The sequence below is a fragment of the Pogoniulus pusillus genome, chromosome 14, assembly GCF_015220805.1.
Source record: "Pogoniulus pusillus isolate bPogPus1 chromosome 14, bPogPus1.pri, whole genome shotgun sequence".
In the NCBI taxonomy this organism is placed as follows: Eukaryota; Metazoa; Chordata; class Aves; order Piciformes; family Lybiidae; genus Pogoniulus; species Pogoniulus pusillus.
Genome location: NC_087277.1, coordinates 18,929,895 through 18,951,838, shown reverse-complemented (window position 1 = coordinate 18,951,838; position 21,944 = coordinate 18,929,895). Strand labels below are relative to the sequence as shown.

Below are 21,944 nucleotides of genomic sequence, written 5' to 3'. Positions count from 1 at the left end.
TGGTATTGTTTCAGAGAAACAACACTGGCAAGCCAGACACAGCAACTCAGCCAAGGAGCAGCAGGAGACCAAACCCAAGTTATGTGCTTGGAAAGAGAGCACTTCCAATTCACTGATTCTTCTTCACTGGGCTGGAGGACGGTGAAGTGCAAGAAAGACTTTTCTTTAAGGTGCAGCAAGGCAATAGGAAAGGTAGGGTTGAAGTGTGGTGGGCTGGATCACTCCTGGGGCTGACACACAGTGTGTGTCCACATGGGGGAGATGACAAAGTGTGGCCCTCCAACTGCAGCTCTGTCATTGTTTCAATAAATAAACCTATTTTATCCACTGTGATCTATTTTTATTCAGCACATTGAGCATCAGGAAAAAATTCTCTGCTGAAAGTGTTGTTAAACATTGGAAAGGGCTGCCCAGAGAGATAGTGGAATCACCATCAGTGGAGGTGGTCAAAAACAGTATGCAGTCATAGCACTCTGGGATGTGGTTTCATGGGCATGGTGGTACTGGGTTGACAGTTGTACTTGATGACTTTAGAGGTCTTTTCCAATGTTAATGATTATAGGATTCTATGACCAACATCCTGCTCTGATCCCTGCTCCATTTCTTTACAAAGTCAGGGATGTAACACAGACCTACTTCTAAACACAGCCACTCTTAATAACAAGCAGTGTAGATTTACTTCCTTTTTTGTCTGTGATGCTCTCCAAAAGCAAAGACATAAACATGAGACTCAGCATTGGAGAAAACCAACACCTGATGAGTGATAGCTTTCTGTCCTGATTTAATGCCATATGCTTTTCATTTCTCTTCTGGAGCAGAGGAGGCTGAGGGCAGACCTTACTGCCCTCGGTAAGGAGGTTGGAGTGAGGTGGGGGTTGGTATTTTTTCCCAAGTAACTAGTAATAGAAGATGGGGCAATGAGCTCAAGCTGCACCATGGAAGACTTAAACAGGATTCTAGGAAAAATTTCTTTACTGAAAGAGTGGTCAGGCATTGGAACAGGCTGCACAGGAACACAGTGGAAACACCACCCCTGGCAGTGATAAAAAATATGTAGACATTGCACTTTGGCAGATGGTCTGCTGGCCACGATAGTGTTGGGTCAGCAGATGGAATCAATGATCCTAAAGGTGCTTTCCAACTGAAACAATCCTTGATTATGTGATTCTTATCTTCTGCCTTCAACCTGCACAGTTGTCACCAGGTTGCTTCACCTGAGCTAGAGGAGTAAACCTGCAGCTCTACATTTCAATTCCTAGGATTTTTAAGGCTAAAGGTCAGGACTTTGCAGGTGTTCAGTGTTTGTGGACTGACTGCAAGTTGCAAATACTGCTGAACCTGCAGATCAACCATCTTAAGAACATTACTTTGAGAAAAAAAAAATCTTAAAGATTTTTTTTCCAATGATAAGAATAATAAGGGAAAGTGTTGACAAAGAAGGCTCCTACAGGTAATAAACCCATCATGTTGACAAGAGAACTGCAGTACAGAGATCTGAACAGGAGAAACTTCTTTACTTTGAGGGTGAAGGAGCACTAGGCCAGGCTGACTAGAGAGTTTGTGGAGTGTCCTTTGGAGAGATTCCATACTTGCCTGGATACATTCCTGTGCAACCTGTTCTGGGTGACCCTGCTTTAGCAAGCGGGTTGGACTAGATGATCTTGAGCGGTCCCTTCCAACTCCTACCATGGAGAACAGACAGCTGTCCAGCTTTGTAGACAGTGCATGCTGGAGAACTGTGTGCATACTGGAGAACTGAATGCACAACTTCTGTCTCTGCTAAAAGCCACAGTGTGAATTGGGGCAGCTTATTGAGCTTATCTGCTTCCCAGGTTCCCACTGAGAAAACAGCTTTCTGCTCTTCTCCTTCACTTTCCTCAAGCTTCACAGTGCTCCTACTGAATTCAACCAGAAATGAGTCAGGTAGCCTATGCTAGTTATGTAGGCTCTCTCTAGGTACCAGTTACAGACAGACGACCCCAGGGATGATTCATAACTTCCTCAGATTATCTGTATGAACACCATTTTCAGGTGTTGACCTCTCTGTAAGGACACCTCCACTTCTGAGTGAAAATGGAGCTATCATATGGAAGCAGGCTCATGTGTTTTTTCTGAGCTCTAACACTGCTAAGGAAAGCTGAAGGATTATTCCCCTTGCTGTTGGCACAACAAAAACAAGATGGCTTGAGGCAGCAGATTGACTGCCCCTCCTCTGGGCACTACCAAAGCTCCCTCTCTCCTAATCACTGCTGCCTATTGAGCAGTCAAACCAGTGAGCCAAAGCTATTGGTTGTCATGTTGTTGGGGCAAAGATCTAGTTCCTCTGAAAGCACTAAGCCACTTAATGCTCCTGACAATTATCCTGGCTACAAAGAATACCCTGGCCCCTACATTAGTGAGGGAAATCCAACTATGCTATGCTTACAGAGATCTAACGACTGGTTGCATGAAAATCTGCTTATCCACACTCTTTGTGGACTGATATCTGAAGGCTCAGCTGTGTTACTACATTACACTACACTTGATCTTAGCCAAAAGGCTGAGAAGCTGTGTTGCAGCCCTACAGCTTAGAGCAGGGTCAACTGCTGGTTGTGTCTTTGTCATCACGATGAAATGATGACACCAAGGTGGTTTGATGTGCAATGATGGCAGTAAGAGTAGAGGCAGCAAAAGCTTTTGTGTAGTTATTGTCTTGTATGCCTGCTTCTGCTGTGAGGTAGTTAACCCTCTAGGCACTGCGTGAAACAAAATTCTCATCTGAAAAAGAAATTCAAAGTGTCAACTACTCCATTCCCATGGGACCATCCAGGCCATTGGAGTCATAGGGGACATACAGCTCCTCCACTGGGTAAGCACTAGGCCGGAGAGAAACTGCTGCCTGTCACTTGCATGTAGAGCCTCAAATGAAACTGCTGCAGGACAGATCTCTTTCAGGGCTGGGAGTTTTCAGATTCCTTGCACCCTGGCAGTCAATATTTCTCATGGCCAGTGAAGTTTCAAGAGCAGGGAAGATTAGTGAAAGATAGGTCACGTCTTGAGTGACACTTTCAACTCAAGTAGTAACTGGCCAAGACTACCTTTGATGCTGTGTTGGAGCCAGGGGAGAAGGGACAGCAGGACAGACTCCCACCGTGCATGAGCTGGTGGTACAGAATTCAGGAACGTTCACTCTAACCATGCCATCTCTTTGAAGCAGAAGCAAACATGACATTTTTATGGTCACAGAGGACAACCTGGGCACTGATCTGAACACCTTCAATTCACCTGTAAACAAGGAAGCGGCTCACACGCCCTGGCCATCTGAAAATGACCAGGGATAACTGCTGGCTGTGGAGGCACAGCTTGATCTGAAAGCAAGGAGCAACAGCAGTTCCTGAAGGAGTTAATGTCAGAATTTTCCACCATCATCCTGCCCTTCCATCCAGACAGAGCAAATCCAAGGTAAAGCATTAATCAGATGTCTAGGGCATTCCAGAGAGTGGAAGGCCAAGAGCTGAGGTAGTTTACAACTCAGAATCAAGCACATCACAACTTGCTGGCTTTTCTCTTTCTTCTGAAGGAGAAAGCTATTCAAACAGTGAGTGGAAGTCAAGAGGACCAGTCTTGAGTCTAAAGAACAAGGGAAGAGTTATAAGAAAAAAAATCAATCTATAACTTTCAGCCAAGCTTAAATACCAAAACAACAGCAGCTGCAGGTCCCACGAAGGCATAGAGAAGGCCTCCCTCTAACGACAGCCAGCAGCTGGAAAATGAAGAGAGAAAAGAAAGTTACCCAGTGGCTAACGTCACCAAGGGGCACATGCTTGCTGCTTCTTTTTGCCTGCAAAGTTCATCTTGGGAGGTGATAGCCCAGGGCAAAAAAAAAAGCCTCAGACTTCACAGGGAGCAAGGCTTCTCATTTCTCCCGAACTTGCATAAAGGCTCATTTGCCCAGGGGTCTGCCTGGAGAATGGCATTTGATTGTTGACAGAGGAACTCATGAAAATTCATCACAATGATCTGCTTCAGACCAGGTCGTGGAAGCAGTTGCATCAGTTTGCAGGCAAGATGATGCTCTTGTTCTACTCACTCAGGCAAAAGAGGAGAAACAGTGGAAATTGTCCCTACACTCACTTGCTAACCATTATAACTGCCAAGGATTTGGGTCCAGTACAAGATTCCCATTTCCCTCCTGGATCCTCACTTTGTGCTTGCTGCCATGGAGAAATTTCACAACACTGCAGCAAGGTAGGAATTCACAGCACTCCTCAACTGGATGCTCTTAAGGACTGAGCTGAACATAAGGTGTGTGGTGCTTCTGGAAACTAGCTTTTTCCTTCTCCCTCACACCATGTAACCTGAGAAGGACTTCTTTCTTCACTGGCCATTTGTGGAATTTGTGTTCCTAAAGAGCCTGGTGCCTACACAAGCTCCTCTGACTGCTATCTTCCCTGTTGGTTCCTGCCACAGAGCCAGTCACTCTTGTTGACCTTTCCAGCCAGCAGAGATCTAACCGAAAGAGTCCAGGATGATGCATCAACAGATGAATCACATCCCCAAATCCATGACTGCCTTCACCAGATTATCACCATCCAAGCAGTTGACCTCACACAGAGGGAGGCTTCATTGGGAAGATGAATCCCATATCTCATGCGTGAATATGCTTAGGTGTCTCCACAGAGCTCCTACTGCACCACACATTTACATGGAGATCTCACTGCACACTGACATCCCCACACTGACAAACCTGGGGTAAAAAAGCAAGCAAAGAGAGGCAAGGGAAATATCCTCTTCCATCCTCAGAGCTGAGCATCACAGGGTGTCTGGAGAGCCAAGAAGGATTTTCAGGACGGACCATAAAGTCAGGCAGAAACACTTTTTCACTGTTAGAGTGACTGAGCAGTGGCAAACGATGAGCAGAGGGATTGTAAAGCCTCCATCTCTGGAGACATTCAAATGCAGTCTGGGCACAGTCCTGGGCAGCCAACTCTAGGTGACCCTGCTTGAACTGTGGGTTGGTTGGATCAGACAGCCCCTGGGATCACAGATTCCTAGAATGCTTTGGGCTGGAAGGGACCCTTGAAGGTCATCCAGTCCAAACCCTCTGCAGTCAGCAGGGACATCTTTAACTAGAACAGACTGATTAGGGTCCCATCTAGTTTGATTCTGAATGTCTCCAGGGATAGGGCCTCCACCACCTCCCGGACAATCTGCTCCAGTATTTCACTACTCTCACTGTAAAGACTTCTAAAGTCCAACCTAAGTCTACCTTCCTTTAATTTAAAACTATTGCCCCTCATCCCATCCCTTCTCATCTCAGTCATTCTGTAATTCTGTGACAGACACAGTTCCAGCAGCACTGGAGCTGAAATGTCCATTTTGTGAGGAATCCAGCAACTCAGAGCATGAACACATAATCCAGGTACTCTGGGGTGAGTGAAGATGCAAATTTTACACTGTGTCAGCAACCCTGTGGGAAGTTTGCATGCTTGGACATCTCAGTACCCTGGAGAAAATGTGTGATAAAGTAATCCTGCTTCAGCAGTAAACTACTGTGGCTTTACCACAGGGTAAGAGCAAGCAACCAGAATGGAGCAAGGACCTCCTCAGAGCTCCTGACCCACTTAACCCTGCAGTAATTCAGTTATGTATCAGCAACGTGGTTTTATTCCGCATCAAACCACGTGTGGCCAGAGGACAAGGGAGGTGGTTCTGCCCCTCTACTCTGCTCTTCTGAGACTCTACCTAGAGTAGTGCATCCATCTCCGGAGCCACCAACACCACAAGGTCATGGATCTGTTTGAGAGGTTCCAGAGGAGGACCACAAAGCCAATCACAGGGCTGGACCACTTCTCCTACAAGGACGTGCTGGACCTAGGTCTGTTCAGCATGCAGAAGGCGAGACTTGGGGGAAACCTTACAGCAGCCTTCCAGTACCTGAAAGTGAGCTAACAAAAAGCTGAGGAGGGACTTTGTGCAAGGCCTTTTAGTGACAGAACAAGGAGCAATGGTTTCAAACTAGAGCAGAGTAGATTTAGATTTGACATTAGGAAGAAATTCTTTGCTATGAATGTGGTGAGACATCAGAAAAGGTTGTACCAGAGAAGTTGTGGATGCCTCAATCCCTGGAAATGTTTAAGACCAGTCTGGATGAAGCTTTGAGCAACTTGGTCTAGTGGGAGGTGTCTCTGCCCATGGCAGGGGGTTGTGACTAGATTGTCATTAAGGTCCCTTTCAATTCAACTCATTCTGTGATCCTGTAATTCTATGATTCCATGCTTTTCAGAATCTCCTGGGAAACCAAACCTTCCTGCAAACATTTCCATGTTGTTGATCATCCCTGTATATATTTTTGTATCAGTTTTGGCTTGCCCTCCCCATCCCCCCCCAAAAAAGAGTAGTTTTTCACCCCAAAACACAGATTATTGGGGGAAATACTTTTTTAAACCAACAAACAAATGAACAAACAACTCTCCCCCACAGAAAAAAAAAAATAACCCCCACAGGTATCCCCAATTGCAAACTGAAAGGACATTCTGTTTTCCTCGGAGGTTTGCATCTTGTTCCTACATTTTATCTGCAATGTGTTAATTTAATCAATTCTTCTTTCTTCCTGATAGCCCAAATGCTCTGTCGCAAACTGTCTGAGCAGCTGGAATAATAGAATTAATAATCAGCTGGGGAGGGAAAGAATGAGAATGAAGCTTCAGAGGGTTGCAAAAACCAGAGATCTTCCTAAATGCAAGCAGAGGACAAGAGGAAGAACAGAATTATGGAATGGTAGGAGCTGGAAGAGGATTTCTGGAGATCATCAAGTCCAACCTCCTGCCAAAGAAGAATCGCCATGGGGAGGTCACACAGGAAGGTTCCCAAAACCCAGCCCTTTCCTAGAGCTTTTTCTCCACTGCTCCATCCTGATTTTGAAACTACTTTTCCCAGGGCTTCCAACTGGCAGCTCAGCTGAAGAAAGGAGCTGACAATCTTGCACTCCAATTAGCCATGAGGACTTGGTGCAACGAGGGTTGTCGTTCATGTCAGGTCCCTGGCAGCCCCTCCTCCCCTCTGAGCATCAGGCTTTCTGAAGGCAAGTTCACACATCACCAAGCACTGGTCCTTATCCCTTCTGACTGCCTGACCTCCCTGCCACAGCGCTTAATCGAAGCGTTTCCAAGACTGTCAGAGGTGATGGCTGACAGCAAGGGAAGAGAAAGGGTGAAGTGATAGCCAAGAAGGGGAACTGACAGCAAACTCCAGCAATATATTAGGCTAGTGGAGATGCTTTTAGCCTCGTGCCTATCAGGCACAGAAACATTTGCATTTTGTGAAGAGGTTCCCCAGCACTCGCCAAGGGATCTCTTTGCAGATCTCCTAGAGAAAATTACCACTGGGAAGGAGAGAGTGAGTGATTTAGCTACACTCAGCAGCTCCAGCCTGCTCTTTCTAAGCAGTGCTTCCTCAGCTGACAGCAGTTCTTGTGTTCAAGGCGAAAGACCTCTTTGCAAAACAGCTGATCCTTTTGTCAATCTGCCACAGCAAAGACAAGAGATGGATGGCCTTTGTGCTGCTCCTGCACACAGATGACTTCCACCAAGACCTTCCTGACTGCACTTCTACAGCTCTGCCAGCAACAGGACTCACCTCAATCGTGTGCAAAATTAAGTAGTCCCAACAGTAAACGTATTTGAGTAACTAAGGCTGCAGCTGGGAATCATGGCTGTTCCACCACTATTAATTATTCTACATTAATTAGAGATTAATATAGAAGCTGCTGAGGTATTTGGGCAAGTGTAGAATCCTACACCAGTAGACATTAGGGACTGACCTGCTGATAAGCAGCTCTGTAGAGAAGAACTTAGGAGTCCTGGTGGACAAGTTCACCAGGAGACAGGAATGTGCTCTTGTGGCCAAGAAAGCCAATGGTGTCCTGAGGTGCACTAAGAGTGTGATCAGCAGGCTGAAGGAGGCTGTCATCTTCCCTCTACTCTGCCCTAGTGAGGCCACATCTGGAGTATTGTGTTCAGTTCTGGGCTCTCCAGTTTAAGAGAGACAGGAAACTCCTGGAGAGGGTCCAGTAGAAGCTATGAAGATGCTGAGAGGCCTGGAGCATCTCTGTGAGGAGGAACGGCTGAGAGCCCTGGGGCTGTTGAGCCTGAAGAAGAGCAGCCTGAAAGGGGATCTTACCAACACTCAGCAAGAGCTAAAGGGTGGGTGGAGACAATCTCTTTACAGTGGTGACAGAAACAGCATGAGGGGCAAGAGGTACAAACTAGAACACAGAAGGTTCCATCTAAATCTAAAGAAACATTTTTTCCTGTGAAGGTGCTGAAGTGCTGGACCAGGCTGCCAAGAGAGGCTGTGGGGTCTCCTCCTCCGGAGACTTTCAAAACCCACCTAGAAAAATTCTTGTGCAACCTAATCTAGGTAACCCTGCTTTAGTGGGACAGTTGGGCTAGGTGACCTCCAGAGGTCCCTTCCAACCCCTACCATTCTGTGATACTTGTGGGTGACAGCTGCAATGACACAAGATGACCTCCAGAAATCTGCCATATCCTGGCACTGCTTTCAGAAAAATCTCCTCTTGTGGGGAAGGATAAGAATTCCAAGCCATCAGCAGTGCAGCCTCCACTACTCAGTTCAAGCTCTAGGAGGCAATTTGTCAAACTTTAGAGGTACAGAGGCAGTCCTTGGAGTACCAGCTAAAAGAAGAGCTACTACTCAGGCATTCAGCCTAATATAAGGAGGTGAGCAGTGACGGGTCCTCTAGACCTTCATTACCTCTAAGACTTTCTTAGACACCGGCAGTAGAGCCTGTACCCTACCTTAGGAGGTCTCCAAACAACTGAAAATTATCATCTTCATCCCACACATAAAAAAAGAGAAAGGACAAAGCTGGGTGAAGCCTTGCTTAGGACCCAAGTAGAACACCCTGTTGGAGGTTCCTCCCTTAACTTAATCCAGTGCAGTTGGCCACCTTGGCATACCCTGCAGATGGACACTTTCAGTCATCATGACACAGAGACACGTTATGCATTTCAGACTGCCCCTTCCACCAGCTTTGCCCTGAGAATCTGAAACACTGCTGCAATTGCCTACAACTGTTGCAGCTGCCCCCAAAATGATGTCATGACCATGTCCTATAGATGGATGTCAGGAGTTTTTTACCACTCTGGGTGAAATGAGGAAAACAAAAATGATGCTGAGTGTGAAATCTTGTGTTCATCTAAATATCAGAGCTCTACTTTGTCTTACTGCCCATCTCCACAAGAAAACTGATGGGTGCTAATGCACTGCTCTTAGGATACAGAAACTTCAAGGATGGAAGAAACTTTGAAAGAAACTGTGTAGTCCCTGGTGGTTTATTGGGTCAGATCTCCTCCTCTGCTTCACAGGGAGGCATGTGTTGTGGTTAATATCTTTCTTTCCTTCTGCAAGCTGTAAACATCGTGCCTTGAAAGTCTTCCACTGCCCATCTGAGGTGCCCTCTGCATGCTCTATACTGACTAGAGAAAAAGCTAAAAGCACTCCAAGCTTTGCAGCTACCTCACACATTTCTGCAATGGCCAGAAACCAACACACATCATGGGACAATCTTCAAGCTTCTATTCTATTTATATGCCTCTAGCATTAGTCTTAAATTTAGGTCTAGACAACCTCAAGTTTTGGAGTTCAGCTATGAAATTATAGCTCTCTGATGTTCATTTTGCTCTAGAGAAGAGGTAAAATCCAGGACCTCCCCACATATTAGTGTATGAGGGCTTTGATGCTTTTTTTGAGCAGGAAAATAGTCATAGGTGTGAATACAGAGCAGCCTGTTGGGACACCCTTCCTAGTTTGGTCCACATAATGTGTGTTTAATGTGAAAAAGCACCACTGTGCAAATGTAACTCTCTTTATGGTAATGCTCAGCACTATTTTCTGGTCATCATGATGGCTCATGAACTCCATCCAACTTGCATGGAGACAACATCCATGAGGCCTGGGGTTGAGATGCTGGCTGAGTGCACAGCTACAAGTTAGTTCTGTTTAGCTCTTGCTCTTCAGAAAGCCATCAGCAGGAATTACAAGAAGATGGCAGCACTAAGAATGTCTGACAGACTCTCTGCTGTTGAGAGGAAGTCTTGCTCCTCTCATGACTTTGCTGGGCCCCACCAGCTTTATCCCATACTGGCTGCAGTGTGGAAGGAAGACAAAAGAAGAACTGAACTGTACTTGTCTCCTGATGTTTCAGCACCCTGACAGCAGAGCTAGAATATGGTGTCACTGGAGCCACAGCTCCTGCTGGGAGCTCAGGAAGCCCTGCCAGACCCCAAGCAACCAGCCAGACTGCCAAGCAGGCAGAACCCAGCCTTCGGATGCAAAGGAGCAAAGGAGGCTTTAGGGTTGAAAGAAGTCAGAGTATTAGTGGCAAAAAGAGGAGAGGTCACGTGGTTGAACATCCCCTGGGAACGATGGAAAGGCAAAGTAGCCCATTGGCCACCTTGCTGGTATGTCAACCTGAGAGCAAAGGAGTCCAGAAGGTTTTGTGGCTACTGTCTAGGAAGGCTTTGCTTTGGGATGGGGAGATGCTGGCACACTGATCCAGGGCAGTGAAACAGGGTGTGCTTTTCTGCATCTTGCTTCATTCCCTGCCCAGGCTCTATTGTTCAGTCAATGCTGACCACAAAACTCTGTGGTGGACCTAAAGCATTAACTGGGAAGGAGTTACTGAGATTTTTGCATTAATTCCTGTCATGCAAACATGCAACAAGCACTGGATCCCTCTCAACCAGGACATGCTGAAGCCAAGGCACCTGAGCTGAAGCAAGAAAGTCAGCACAAATACAATCCTGGTGCCAGCCTGGTGTACCTACAGATTTGTATTTCACAGAATCACAGAATGGTGCAGGGTTTGAAGGAACCTCTGAGGATCATCTAGTCCAACACCCCTGCTGAAGCAGGGTCACCTAGAGCAGGTTGCCCAGGACCAGTATGTCCAGGTGAGTTTAGACTCTCAACTAGAGGAGACTATACAATCTACCTGGGCAACCTGCTCGAGAACCCTCACAGGAAAAGTCTTCCTCATGTTCAGATGGAACCTCCTGGGTTCCATTTTGAGCCTGTTGACCCTTGTCCTATGACTTGGCTCCACTGGCCTCATCCTTTTAATCCCTACTCCCTAGCTCTTGCTGAGCACTGAGTAGATCCCCTCTCAGGCTGCTCTTCTCCAGGCTAAACAGCACCAGTGCTCTCAGCCATTCTTCTTCACAGAGATGCTCCAGGCCCCTCAGCATCTTCAGAGCCTTTGCTGGACTCTCTCCAGTAGTTCTCTCTCTCTCTCTTCAACTGGAGATCTCAGAACTGGACCCAGTACTCTAGATATGGCCTCACAAGGGAGAGTAGAGGGGCAGAAAAACTTCCCTCAACCTGCTGGTCACACTCTTCTTAATGCACCCCAGGATACCATTGGCCTTCTTGGTCACAGCAGCATACGTTGTCCATCAGGAAACTCGGGTCCTCCTCCACAGAGCTACTTTCCAGCAGATCAACCTCTAAACTACCAGTGCACGGGGACATTCCATCCCATATGCAGGACACCGCACTTGTCTTCACTGAACTTCATTTTACAAACCCACTTCCCAGAGCACTCTGGCTTATGCAGTAATTTAAACACAGCAGCAGTTGAGATGGCAAAGCAAATGGAGAATGCTGATGTCTTGGCTTAATGCTCTCCTGCTATCAAAATGCAACCTTGAACCATTTGGTTGTGGATGTGCAGAATATGGTGGGAACTGAGAAAGAGTAGAAATTCCACATGACAATTCTCAGTGGCTATATTGAACCCTCATCTGTTGCTAGTCACATTTCCAGCGCTTGTGTTAAACACTGTCATGTGAAATACAAACCACTGGACAGGAAGACTGGATAGTGATGAGTTGTAGTAAAGAAGGGCTTGATTTATTGTTACATAAAATATGAACTTTTGTTCACCACTATGCATAAAATTTCTGAGCTATCTTTTTCTTCATTCAGTGAAAAAAGTAACACTTCTCTTTGCTTTCTTTTTAAAGTCGTAGTAATGCTCAGCTCTGAGTGATGGCAGCCTTGCCTTAATGCATTTTTTGCCTCTGCACAGTCTTCCTCCAGTATTTCTACTCTGCCTTCCTTCCCCCATTACATACAAATTAAAGTTTCTTAAAGGCAAATCTGGTGGAATTCAGAAAACAGGCAAATCCAACTTGCTTTCAAAACCTTGCTTTGAAAAACTCATGCTGCTCATTTTGGTGCCTAAAACTGAGTCAAGCTCTTCTGAAAACATAGGACCTGCCAAGCAAACCATTAAATGAACACAAAAGGTAACTTTTTTATTATTTTAAACATTGTAAACTTTAAAAAAACAAATCACATTTCACCCTAAAAAATGTCAAAGTAGGAGGCACATAAATTAAAGTGATGTTATCTGTGCAGTAGTTATATCTAACTAGTCTCTATGAAACTCCTTTTAAAGGAACACACACTCCACTTTGGCTAGCTGATGACTTGAGAACACAGGCTGGCTTCATCCCCTCTCATCATCCCTGCTTCCCTCAGCCATGGGCAGCACATCAGAATTTAGCCTCTATTCTGGTTTCTGCAGGTCTGTGACTGGATTTTGACACAGAAGGAAGTTGAGACTGGAAGGAACAAGAAGCAGAGCTCCTTTACTCACTAGTTCACGGTGCCGTACCCCTTGGCTTTAGTAAATCCCACAGAAATGGCAACCACCAAGGCAGGGAGCCCTACAGGAAAGAAACAAGAAAATTGGTCATTTAAGCATATGTGCAACTCTTCTCCTACTCAAAGGCATAATATACTCCATTCTGCCCAGTGTTATTCTAGCACCATCTGTCCCAGTCGGGTCTTTGGCAGAGACCGAATTCAGAACCTTCAGAGCTGAAAGCATGAACCCTTGTTACCTCTGTTAATGAAGTAAAAGTCATCAACTGTAATCAGCTCATATCCTGCTGTGGTCTCAGCAGTTGTCTGGGGACTGACAGTACATGCAGATGCATAAAATAGATTTATTTTATTCTTAGGTACATAGACTGGCCAGGAATATATAAGTGTGTCTCCTGAAGATCAAATATTCACCCACAACTCAACTCAAAGAGGCTAGCAAGGAGAAGATGAAGGACTACAGTTGCTCTTTGACACAATCATCAATGTTCTTTGGTTGAAAGAGACCTCTAAAATCAACACATAATCCAGCATTTGGATGTCACCACTAAACCATGCACCTCAGCATCACATCTATATGTGCCTTAAATACCTCCAGGGATGGTAACTCCACCACTGCCCTGAGCAGCCTTTTCCAATGACTAACAACTCAGTTCAAATCTTGCCTGGATGGGACAGAAAAGTAAATGGAAACTGAGTTCTCCCTATCTTAAACAGCTCCCCTAAGTCTCTGTAATAGAGAAGATGTCTCTAAACAAAAATGAAAAAGATAATTAGAACATCATGTCTTTCTACAAACCAGGATACTACTTCTCTTGTCAGAGACCTGCTCTCTTTTTCTGTCAAAAAGGGAAATAAACAAGGAGAAATCACCTGCCCTGGAGAAGACATATTTCATTACAAGCATTGCAAAGGATGACCAAGTTAGTCCACAGCTGGGACACCACAACGTGCAAAGTACATCTTCAGAGCATCACAAGCTAATGATGCCAGCACAGAATTTCAGGTGCATAAAGGGGCAAAGTTTCAGCCTTGATCTTACTTCTAGAAGCTTCCTTGAAAGTAGATCAAATATTGCAAAGAAAACTTAATGACTGTTGTGCAACCTGCTGGTTATTAGCCTAAAATTCATACAACTTTTGAAAATTGTTTGGTCTCTGAATGTCTAGGTGCAATCAGAACTGGCAAAAAGAACTTAATCTTGCTAACAGTCTTCTATCTGTCTTATCCCTGCTAAGATAAACTGCTCAAGGATCTACAGAGAGGATTGGATACTTTTCTGGCTCACTAGCCCCAGCCCAGATCTTCCCCTTTCCCTAAAGAAAGGTCTGGATATTGCCTAGTAACATCTGGTTCTTCGCTTATGGAGGTCTCCATGTGGCTTTTTATAGCCCTCCTCCTTGTGACATGATGAATTAAGCTGTCTCAATGCTAAAGATGGAGAAATCCCATTAAGAATTATCAGGATCAGTAGCCAGCTAGGATTAGTGCTTCTTGACAAGACCCTAATTCATGTGTTGTAGAGGTCACGGCAGGTGGCTGCAAAAGACACTGTAGATCGAAGGGATGTGCAGATACAGCATCCAAGCAATAACTCCACTGGCAAGGTGGTCACTCAGCAATACAAATCATTGCAAGATTGATTAATAGTCAGAGCCTGCAGCCAGCTGGGAGAAATAAAGCCAACTTGGCTGCAATATACAGCATTTGAGAGCTATCAGAAATTAAAGGGTTGCTCTTTCCATATGAGATTTCTAAGCACAACTCTAATTTATCAACCCTTTCCTTTCCTCTTTTCTCTTCTCTCTTCTTTCCTCTTTTCTTTTCTCTTTTCTTTCCATTTCTTTTTTTCCTTTTCTTGTCTTTTCTTTTTTTTCCTCTTTTCTTTTCTTGTCAGTTTTCTTTTCTTTTCTTTTAATTTCTTTTCATTTCTTTTTTCTTTTCATTTCTTTTCTTTTCTCTTTTCTTTTCTTGTCTTGTCCCTTTCCTTTCTCTCCTCTCCTCCACACCTCATCTGGTTATATCCTGGGTGATGTATTCACTACGATGCCATCAGTATGGCATGCCATGGCAAGCACAGCAAGAAACCACATATGAAAGGGCATTTTCAGGAGTATAGATGGATGCAAGAGGCCTTGTGAAAGAGGAAAGTTGGCCAAGACTCCATCAAAAATAGTATCTTGTTCTTCACAAAATGCTTCTCTCAGACATGATAATTATGCAGAAATACAGACACAGGATGTGAACTTGTCAGCTTACAGTGACTGGCTTGGACCAAGCCTGGGTAGAAGCCTCAGCTTGTGCTGAAAATGGATCTGTATAAGCAGGACTTACTGAAGATGGTAACTGTGCCATAGTAACTAAGCCATAGAGCATCGCAACAAGGGATAATATACTCCTCCACCCTGGGAGAGATGTTTATGGTCTAATCACAATTACATATGATTGGGTTAAAAGAAAATGAGTATGTTTAATCTGTTTGGGTTTTTTTATTCCTAACTGTTCTGTTCCATATGCTGTTTGTGGTTCCTATCAGGTTTCTGAGCAGTCATTCATGGAACGTAGCCACTGTCAAGGTTTTGGGAGCTTTCTGCAGAAAATGAATTTTACATTCACCATTTCAAATTAAAAGCCTGTTTCAAAGAGCTTTGTCTTGTCAAGTCAGAGAAGAATCAGGTCATGTCCCACTAGAAAAGATTGCTTACTAATGACTACCAAGAGCCATAATTAAATTGGATATTAAGAAAACTTTCTTCCCCAAAAGGGTTGGTCAGGTACCTGGGACAGGCTGTCCAGGAAAGGTGTGGAGTCATCATCCCTAGAAAGATATAAAAGATGTGCAGATGTGGTGCTGAGGAACACGGATTAGTGGTGGACTTGGCAGTGTTGCATTAATGGCTGGACGTGATGATCTTGAAGGTCTCTTCCAACCAGAACAATTCTATTCTATGATTCTATTCTAACTTTCATGAACAACTGAAGACCTACTCAGAGCCTGAACTGTGGCAGCATTAAAAATCCAACTGCAAAAACTATAATGTGATTGTAAAATGACTGATAATTTTTTTTTTCTTTACTGGAGGTAAATATAATGACTGAATTATTCCTAGGGAACATTTTGCCTGTTCTAAATCATAGAATTGTAGAATCATTTTGGTTTGAAGACACTGGTAAGGTCATCAAGGCCAGTCATTAACTTGGCACCACTAAACCATGTACCTCCATGTCCCTCCCATCTACATGGCTTTGAAATATTTCCAGGGATGGTGACATCATCACTTCCCTGGGCAGGCTGTTGCAGGACTTGATAATCCTCTTGGTGAAACAATGGTTCCTACTATCCTACCTAAACCTTCCCTGGTGCAAATAGGGGCTATTTTCTCCTCTCTTGCTTCTTACTTGGGGGAACAGATCTCTCCTTCTCTACAACCTCTTTGCAGGTAAATTAATTCAACAAAAAAACAAAGAAAAAGCTCTCTAATTGCTACAAACTCTTTTCTGAAAAGGCAAAGTTGCATATTCAAGAGCAGGGGGAAAAAACAACCAGGGAATAAACCTCACTGCTGATGAAAACCACTGTAGCTTCAACGAGCTACAGATGACAGCAGCTGAGAACTTGGCAGAGACACCCAGAATGAGGGCTTAGCAAAATGCTAATATGCAAAGGGGGAAAAGGGGGAGAATCAGCCCATGACAAAGTGAATTGTGCTAATTATTTCAGATTATGCTCTTTAAAACATATTTTCATCCTCTCTCCACTTAGAAGTGCCATTAATCCCAGCTCCACAGCTGAAGTCTAGGATGCTAAATATCGGAAATTCTCTTTCTGCCTTAATAGATGAGAGTGATCTTCATTTCTTGTCCTAACCTACTCCAAATGGTTATTATGCATCATTTATCAGCCAGTGCATCCTAGTTTGAGATGACTACATTTTCCTAGCAGTGCAAATTATGCTTCTACACATGTAGGATGGGTGGGGTTTTTTTCTTCCTTCATTCTGCACAGACTACAAATGTGAATGTTGCCCATCCAAAACTCCCTTGGCTAACGCTCCCATCTGTTCCAGCTTTTGCAAATCAGCAAAAAAAACCCCAAACAAATCCCTTTTTATTACCTAGAAAAGCTTTAGTCTGTTGCGTTTGATATCCCTGATGTTCCTTGAGTCGTGGAGTGTTTGTGGATATACATATGAATGAACACACATAGGCACACACAGAGCCTGGGCTTGGCAGAGATGTGGCCATACTCCTGCTACACACAAACACTTTATTTCAACAACACAATTTGTTTTCCATTGTAAGCAAAAGCTAGGAGCGAGAACTTAAAGGGATGCAGGTGCTGGAATGAGGACAGCTCTTGATGTGCCAGGATATATCACATCAGGGTGCTTGGTAAGCACCAGAAATACCTTGCCTGGGGTGAAATGCTAGACTTCAGTAGTAAAATGAGACACTAATCCAGCTCAGATGCACAAATCTTTCTCCCTCCCTTTCCCTGATTTTTTTTTTTTCATTTTTGGCTGCTTGCTTTTGAGCAACTTTTTGTTCAGTTGCTCCTTTCACACACTTTTGAAAGCACAGGTTATGGGTTTGTGTTTGTTTGCTACTACAGAATACATCATTTAAGGCTAATAAATTAAACATTTAGGAAGAGGCAGAAGGAGAAAAATTAGTTACAAGCATCTGCATCAGTCTCATAGTTTATTTGTCTACAAAAGGCCCTGCTGCCATGGAGACAGGATTTCAGAGCTTGCTTCACTCCAGGTTGCACATGGGAAGAGACAGAGAGACAGAAAAAAGAAGAAAGCAAGGAAGAAACCTAAACCCGGTAGAAACCATCCCCATCACACCCTTTGAAAACCCAAACCCTCTCAACTCATCTATTTTGTGTGACCCTTGGGTGCACAAGGCAGCAGGCAGGACTAGCTCTTGCTCATGCTATTTATAACCGTTTCAGCTCTTTTCAACACCCTTGAAAGGGTTGCAAGCACCCTCAGCCAAGCCTTCTGCAACGCATCAGTCTTGTAGCTTGGACCATCTCTAATCCACATCCCGGGGAAGCTGCTCCACAGAGCCAGGATCCTCACCCCATCCGAGACACAAGAAGCGCTTGCGGATGATGCGGTTCCGTAACCGGCCCGTCACGGCCATGTAGGACTGCCAAGCCTCGGTCAGCACCCAGCAGAAAGAGGAGAGGAAGAAGAAGTGCAAGAAAGCTGCCACCAGCGTGCATATCACCTGGAGAGAGGAGGAAAGCAGGACACGTGAGAAGAGCAGCAGGCGGAGAGAGCAGCATGTAGGAGAGCAGAAGGTGCAAGGGACATGCTTCCAAACCCAGCTCTGGGAGGCAAAGTCATGGAGATCAGGATAAAAAAAGACATTTTGGGAGAAGACAGCCTCTCTCAGAGGCTTTGACCTATCAGAGACCAAAATGTTTGCTTAAAATATAAGTACTGGATGGAAATCAGCTGCTCTTAAGCATGAGCTCTAAGATCAGCACATAGAGTCACAGAATCATAGAATAGCCAGGGTTGGAAGTGACCTCTGAAGGTCATAAAGTCCAAGCCCTGTATCAAAGTTAAGTTCACCTAGGGTAGGCCACACAGGAGCATGTCCAGGCAGGTTTTGTAAGTCTTTAGTGAAGGAGACTCCACAGCCTCTCTGAGCAGCCTGTTCCAGTGCTCCATCATCTTCACAGTAGAGAAGTTTTGCCTCATGTTGAGGTGGAACTTCCTGAGTTCACTGTCCCCTACCCTACTATACTGCACGCTTTTGCTGAAGCCTGAGCCCACAACCCTTCCTGGTGCTTTATTTGCTTCAGCAAAGATATATTTATTGGCCAAATTATCAAAACCATTGCCACAACACTTTTGAGGAGGACAGAGCAGACAGCAAGCTGTGCACTAATCTCAGCTCTAAAGATCTGCAAAGCACCCTGTCACTGCCAGCTGTGCCAGAGAAATGAAATCAGAGCTGGGCAATTTAGATGGTGTCCCTGCCGGGGAAGGATTGCTGAGTGAAAGAGTTAACTCTTGAGAGCAGAGTGAAACCATGGCTACTGGTGAGGCCTGCAAACATGAGCGGAGTGTGGCTGTCCAAGAGCATATAACTACTAGCAGAGAGGGGAGAAAAAGAGAAAAGTAAAAAAAAAATGGGAAAGCAAGAAGAAACCACATTAGAAGGAATGTCATAATGGTGAGCTCTGCTACTCTGTAGGGAAGTCTCTCAAGGGAAATTCAGGGAGCTTAAGCCATTTAAAATTAAACTGGGGAAAGTACTAGCAAATGCATTATGAAGAACAATCCCGTAGTGCCAAGGAGATGGACTGGAAAGCTGACAAGCTCGTCTTTGTTTTTAACTCAGTAAGGCTAAATCTTTCACTGGTGCAAATTGGTGCCGCTCTGTTTAACTCTGCCAGAGCTGTGCTTAATTCCCACCATCTGTGAGCTGGAAACTCTGAATCGATGTACACAAGAAGAAAATGATGGAAAGAAAATCCAGTGGCTCCCCAGGAAAAGAGAAAGCAAACAGACTTTAAAAACTACTCTGTGTGGAAAAAAAATAAAGTTAAGGCATTCGGGGCATGGGGAGGGGGAGGTTGAAGGGTTACAATGAAGCATTTCTCCGCTTTGAGTTAAATCAGGAAACATGGACTCAGCTTATGGTCAGTGAATCTTCCTCCTTTTTTTCTTTCATCCCCCAGTTTCTTTTAACACAGAGCTCTCATGCACAGGGTGTCTTTTATCACGATTTTATCGGATCGCTCTCAACTCTTGCGCCGGCACAGACCAATGTTATCAGAAGTGGTGAATAAAAGTAAGACTGCTTTTTCAGTCAGGAACTGTCTTTTGGTTCCATATTTGTATTTGACACCAAACCCCCAGGTATTCTGCCTATAAATGGGTTCAGGGTGACAGTTCAGTACAAATGACACATCCCAATATGATAATTTCAAGTCATTTTTACATTTTGAAGGAATCCTAAGCTGTTCGTCACCTTACAGCCCTACATAAAACTAACAAACACACAATGCTTCCTGGAATGTATTTTAAGAGACTTATTTTAGACCTTTTCTTTTCTTTTCTTTTCTTTTCTTTTCTTTTCTTTTCTTTTCTTTTCTTTTCTTTTCTTTTCTTTTCTTTTCTTTTCTTTTCTTTTCTTTTCTTTTCTTTTCTTTCCTTTCCTTTCCTTTCCTTTCCTTTCCTTTCCTTTCCTTTCCTTTCCTTTCCTTTCCTTTCCTTTCCTTTCCTTTCCTTTCCTTTCCTTTCCTTTCCTTTCCTTTCCTTTCCTTTCCTTTCCTTTCCTTTCCTTTCCTTTCCTTTCCTTTCCTTTCCTTTCCTTTCCTTTCCTTTCCGTGTGTGTGTGCTAATATCAAACACTACACTACTCATTCAGCTGTTTTCATTCTGCACCAGCATGGTTCTGCCCAGTTTGCCAGCACCTCGGAAAGGGGAATAAAAACCCTTTGTTCTCCAATTTTACACAAGATAGGTATCTTTTCCAGGTATATTTTTCTCAGTCAGATAATTCTGGTAGAAAGGAATGGAGAAGAAAAAAGGAGAGTACAACAAAATTATGGACATCTCATCTAGGTCAGTATAAAGCCATCACCTCAACTCAAACTAGTCTGTGAACTTGGCCACATCATAGGCCCACACATACTTGGATCTGCGACCTCTGCTGCAGTTTTTTCTTTCCTTGTAAGGAAAAAAAATCTGAACACAGGAATATGATGTCCCAAGATGCTGCAGAAAGAGCTAGCAGAGCTTGTCAGTCTGTCAATGCCGTTAGCCCTTGTTTTCCTTTAAGAGAAGTCAGTTTCCTTGCAGCACACAGCTATGCCTTCGAGATATGGCCAGTTCATGCAGCATTCATTTCTTTTGTATCATGCTATTGCTGACTGTAATTTTTTTAGCCTTTTCCCAGGCTTTCATCTTCAAAAAAACTTAGCAAGTCCAGGCGTGGAATCTTGCCTTTGAGGTTACATGGATGGAAATCAAGGGAGAATTTGGCATCTCCAGAAAAAACAGTATTGTAGAAATTCCCCCAGAGTGGCTGCAATTATAAATCAATCACCAACCGTTTAAGGCACTCCATTATTGATAACTGAATGTGAAAAAAGTCCTAATTCCCACTCCTTCATCCCTTCTCTGTATAGTTTTCTTTCTCTGTTCCCTGCCAGAGACTGTTTACTAGCTGGTTGAGCGGAAACCCAAGAATAACATTTCTATTTGTGGTGTCTCATGCATATGTATGTGCAAAGAGCTAATCTGCCTGATGCGATCACAGCCGGGAGCTTTGAATCCCCACTAACAGCTCTGACACTGAACGCCCAGAGTCATAAGAGAAAAAGGCACGAAGGGCAACCTGGGCTCATGACTGTAGGAGAAGCTGAAGATCAGAGCATCATAGAGTTGTTTCAGTTAGAAGAGACCTATAAGATCATTGAGTCCAGCCTGAAACTTAAGACTACCATGGCCATTAAACCATATCCCAAAGTACCACATCCACCTCCAGGGATGGTGACTCCACCACCTCCCTGGGCAGCCTGTTCCAATACCTGAACACTCTTTTTATAAAGAAATGTTTCCTAACACCCAGTGTAAACCTTCCCTGGCACAATTTCAGTCAATTTCTTCTCATTCTATCACTTGATACTAAGAATACACTCATCACCACTTCACCACAACCTCCTTTTAGGTATTTGTAGAGAGCACTGAGATCTCTCCTCAGCCTCCTCCTGTCCAGACTAAATGATCTCTGTTTCCCCAGCCCCTCTGATAAGATTTATTCTCTAGACCCTTCACTGGCTTTGTTGGCCTTCTAAAGATAGCCACCTCCTGTCTTGGACTGAAGAAGACTAACCAAAGAGACGATCCAGCTACGGTTTGCCATGTTGAACATCTCTCAGTATTTCTTTCTATGAAAAGAAGCTCCTAGAAGCACACTTGAAGTTGCAGATGATGCACCCAGGGAAGCAACAGCTTAGCTCGCTCTTCACCAAGAAAGCCATGTTGGCTATAAAAGCAGTCTCTGCTTTGCCAAGCAACATTTTCTGAAGGGCACTTGTTTGATAGGAGCAGAGCTGGCTGACTACATCTCTTCACACTTCTCTACACACATCTGAGTTGCAATGCTTTTCCTAAAACAAAACCCAGCCCTAACCGAAAGAACCCTCCATGTAAATGAGTCTTTGTGATTCATTAAACCCCGGGGCTTCTCTGCAAAAATGCTTCCAAAAGAGACAGCCTGCTCTGGCTGCCAAAGCTGAT

General features: G+C 44.3%; 1 protein-coding gene across 14 annotated transcripts in view; it reads right to left on the bottom strand.

Moving 5' to 3' along the window:
• The window catches only part of ADGRB1 (adhesion G protein-coupled receptor B1), a 313,454-nt gene that overhangs the window by 42,897 nt on the left and 248,613 nt on the right, over window positions 1–21,944 (bottom strand). For all 14 annotated transcript variants that reach the window (XM_064154394.1, XM_064154405.1, XM_064154392.1 and 11 more), the window contains 3 exons: window positions 17,760–17,910; window positions 12,665–12,734; window positions 3,676–3,742 (listed from right to left, as the gene is read on the bottom strand). In XM_064154394.1, coding sequence (XP_064010464.1) covers window positions 3,676–3,742; window positions 12,665–12,734; window positions 17,760–17,910 — 288 coding nt within the window. The remainder of the gene's footprint in view (window positions 1–3,675; window positions 3,743–12,664; window positions 12,735–17,759; window positions 17,911–21,944) is intronic.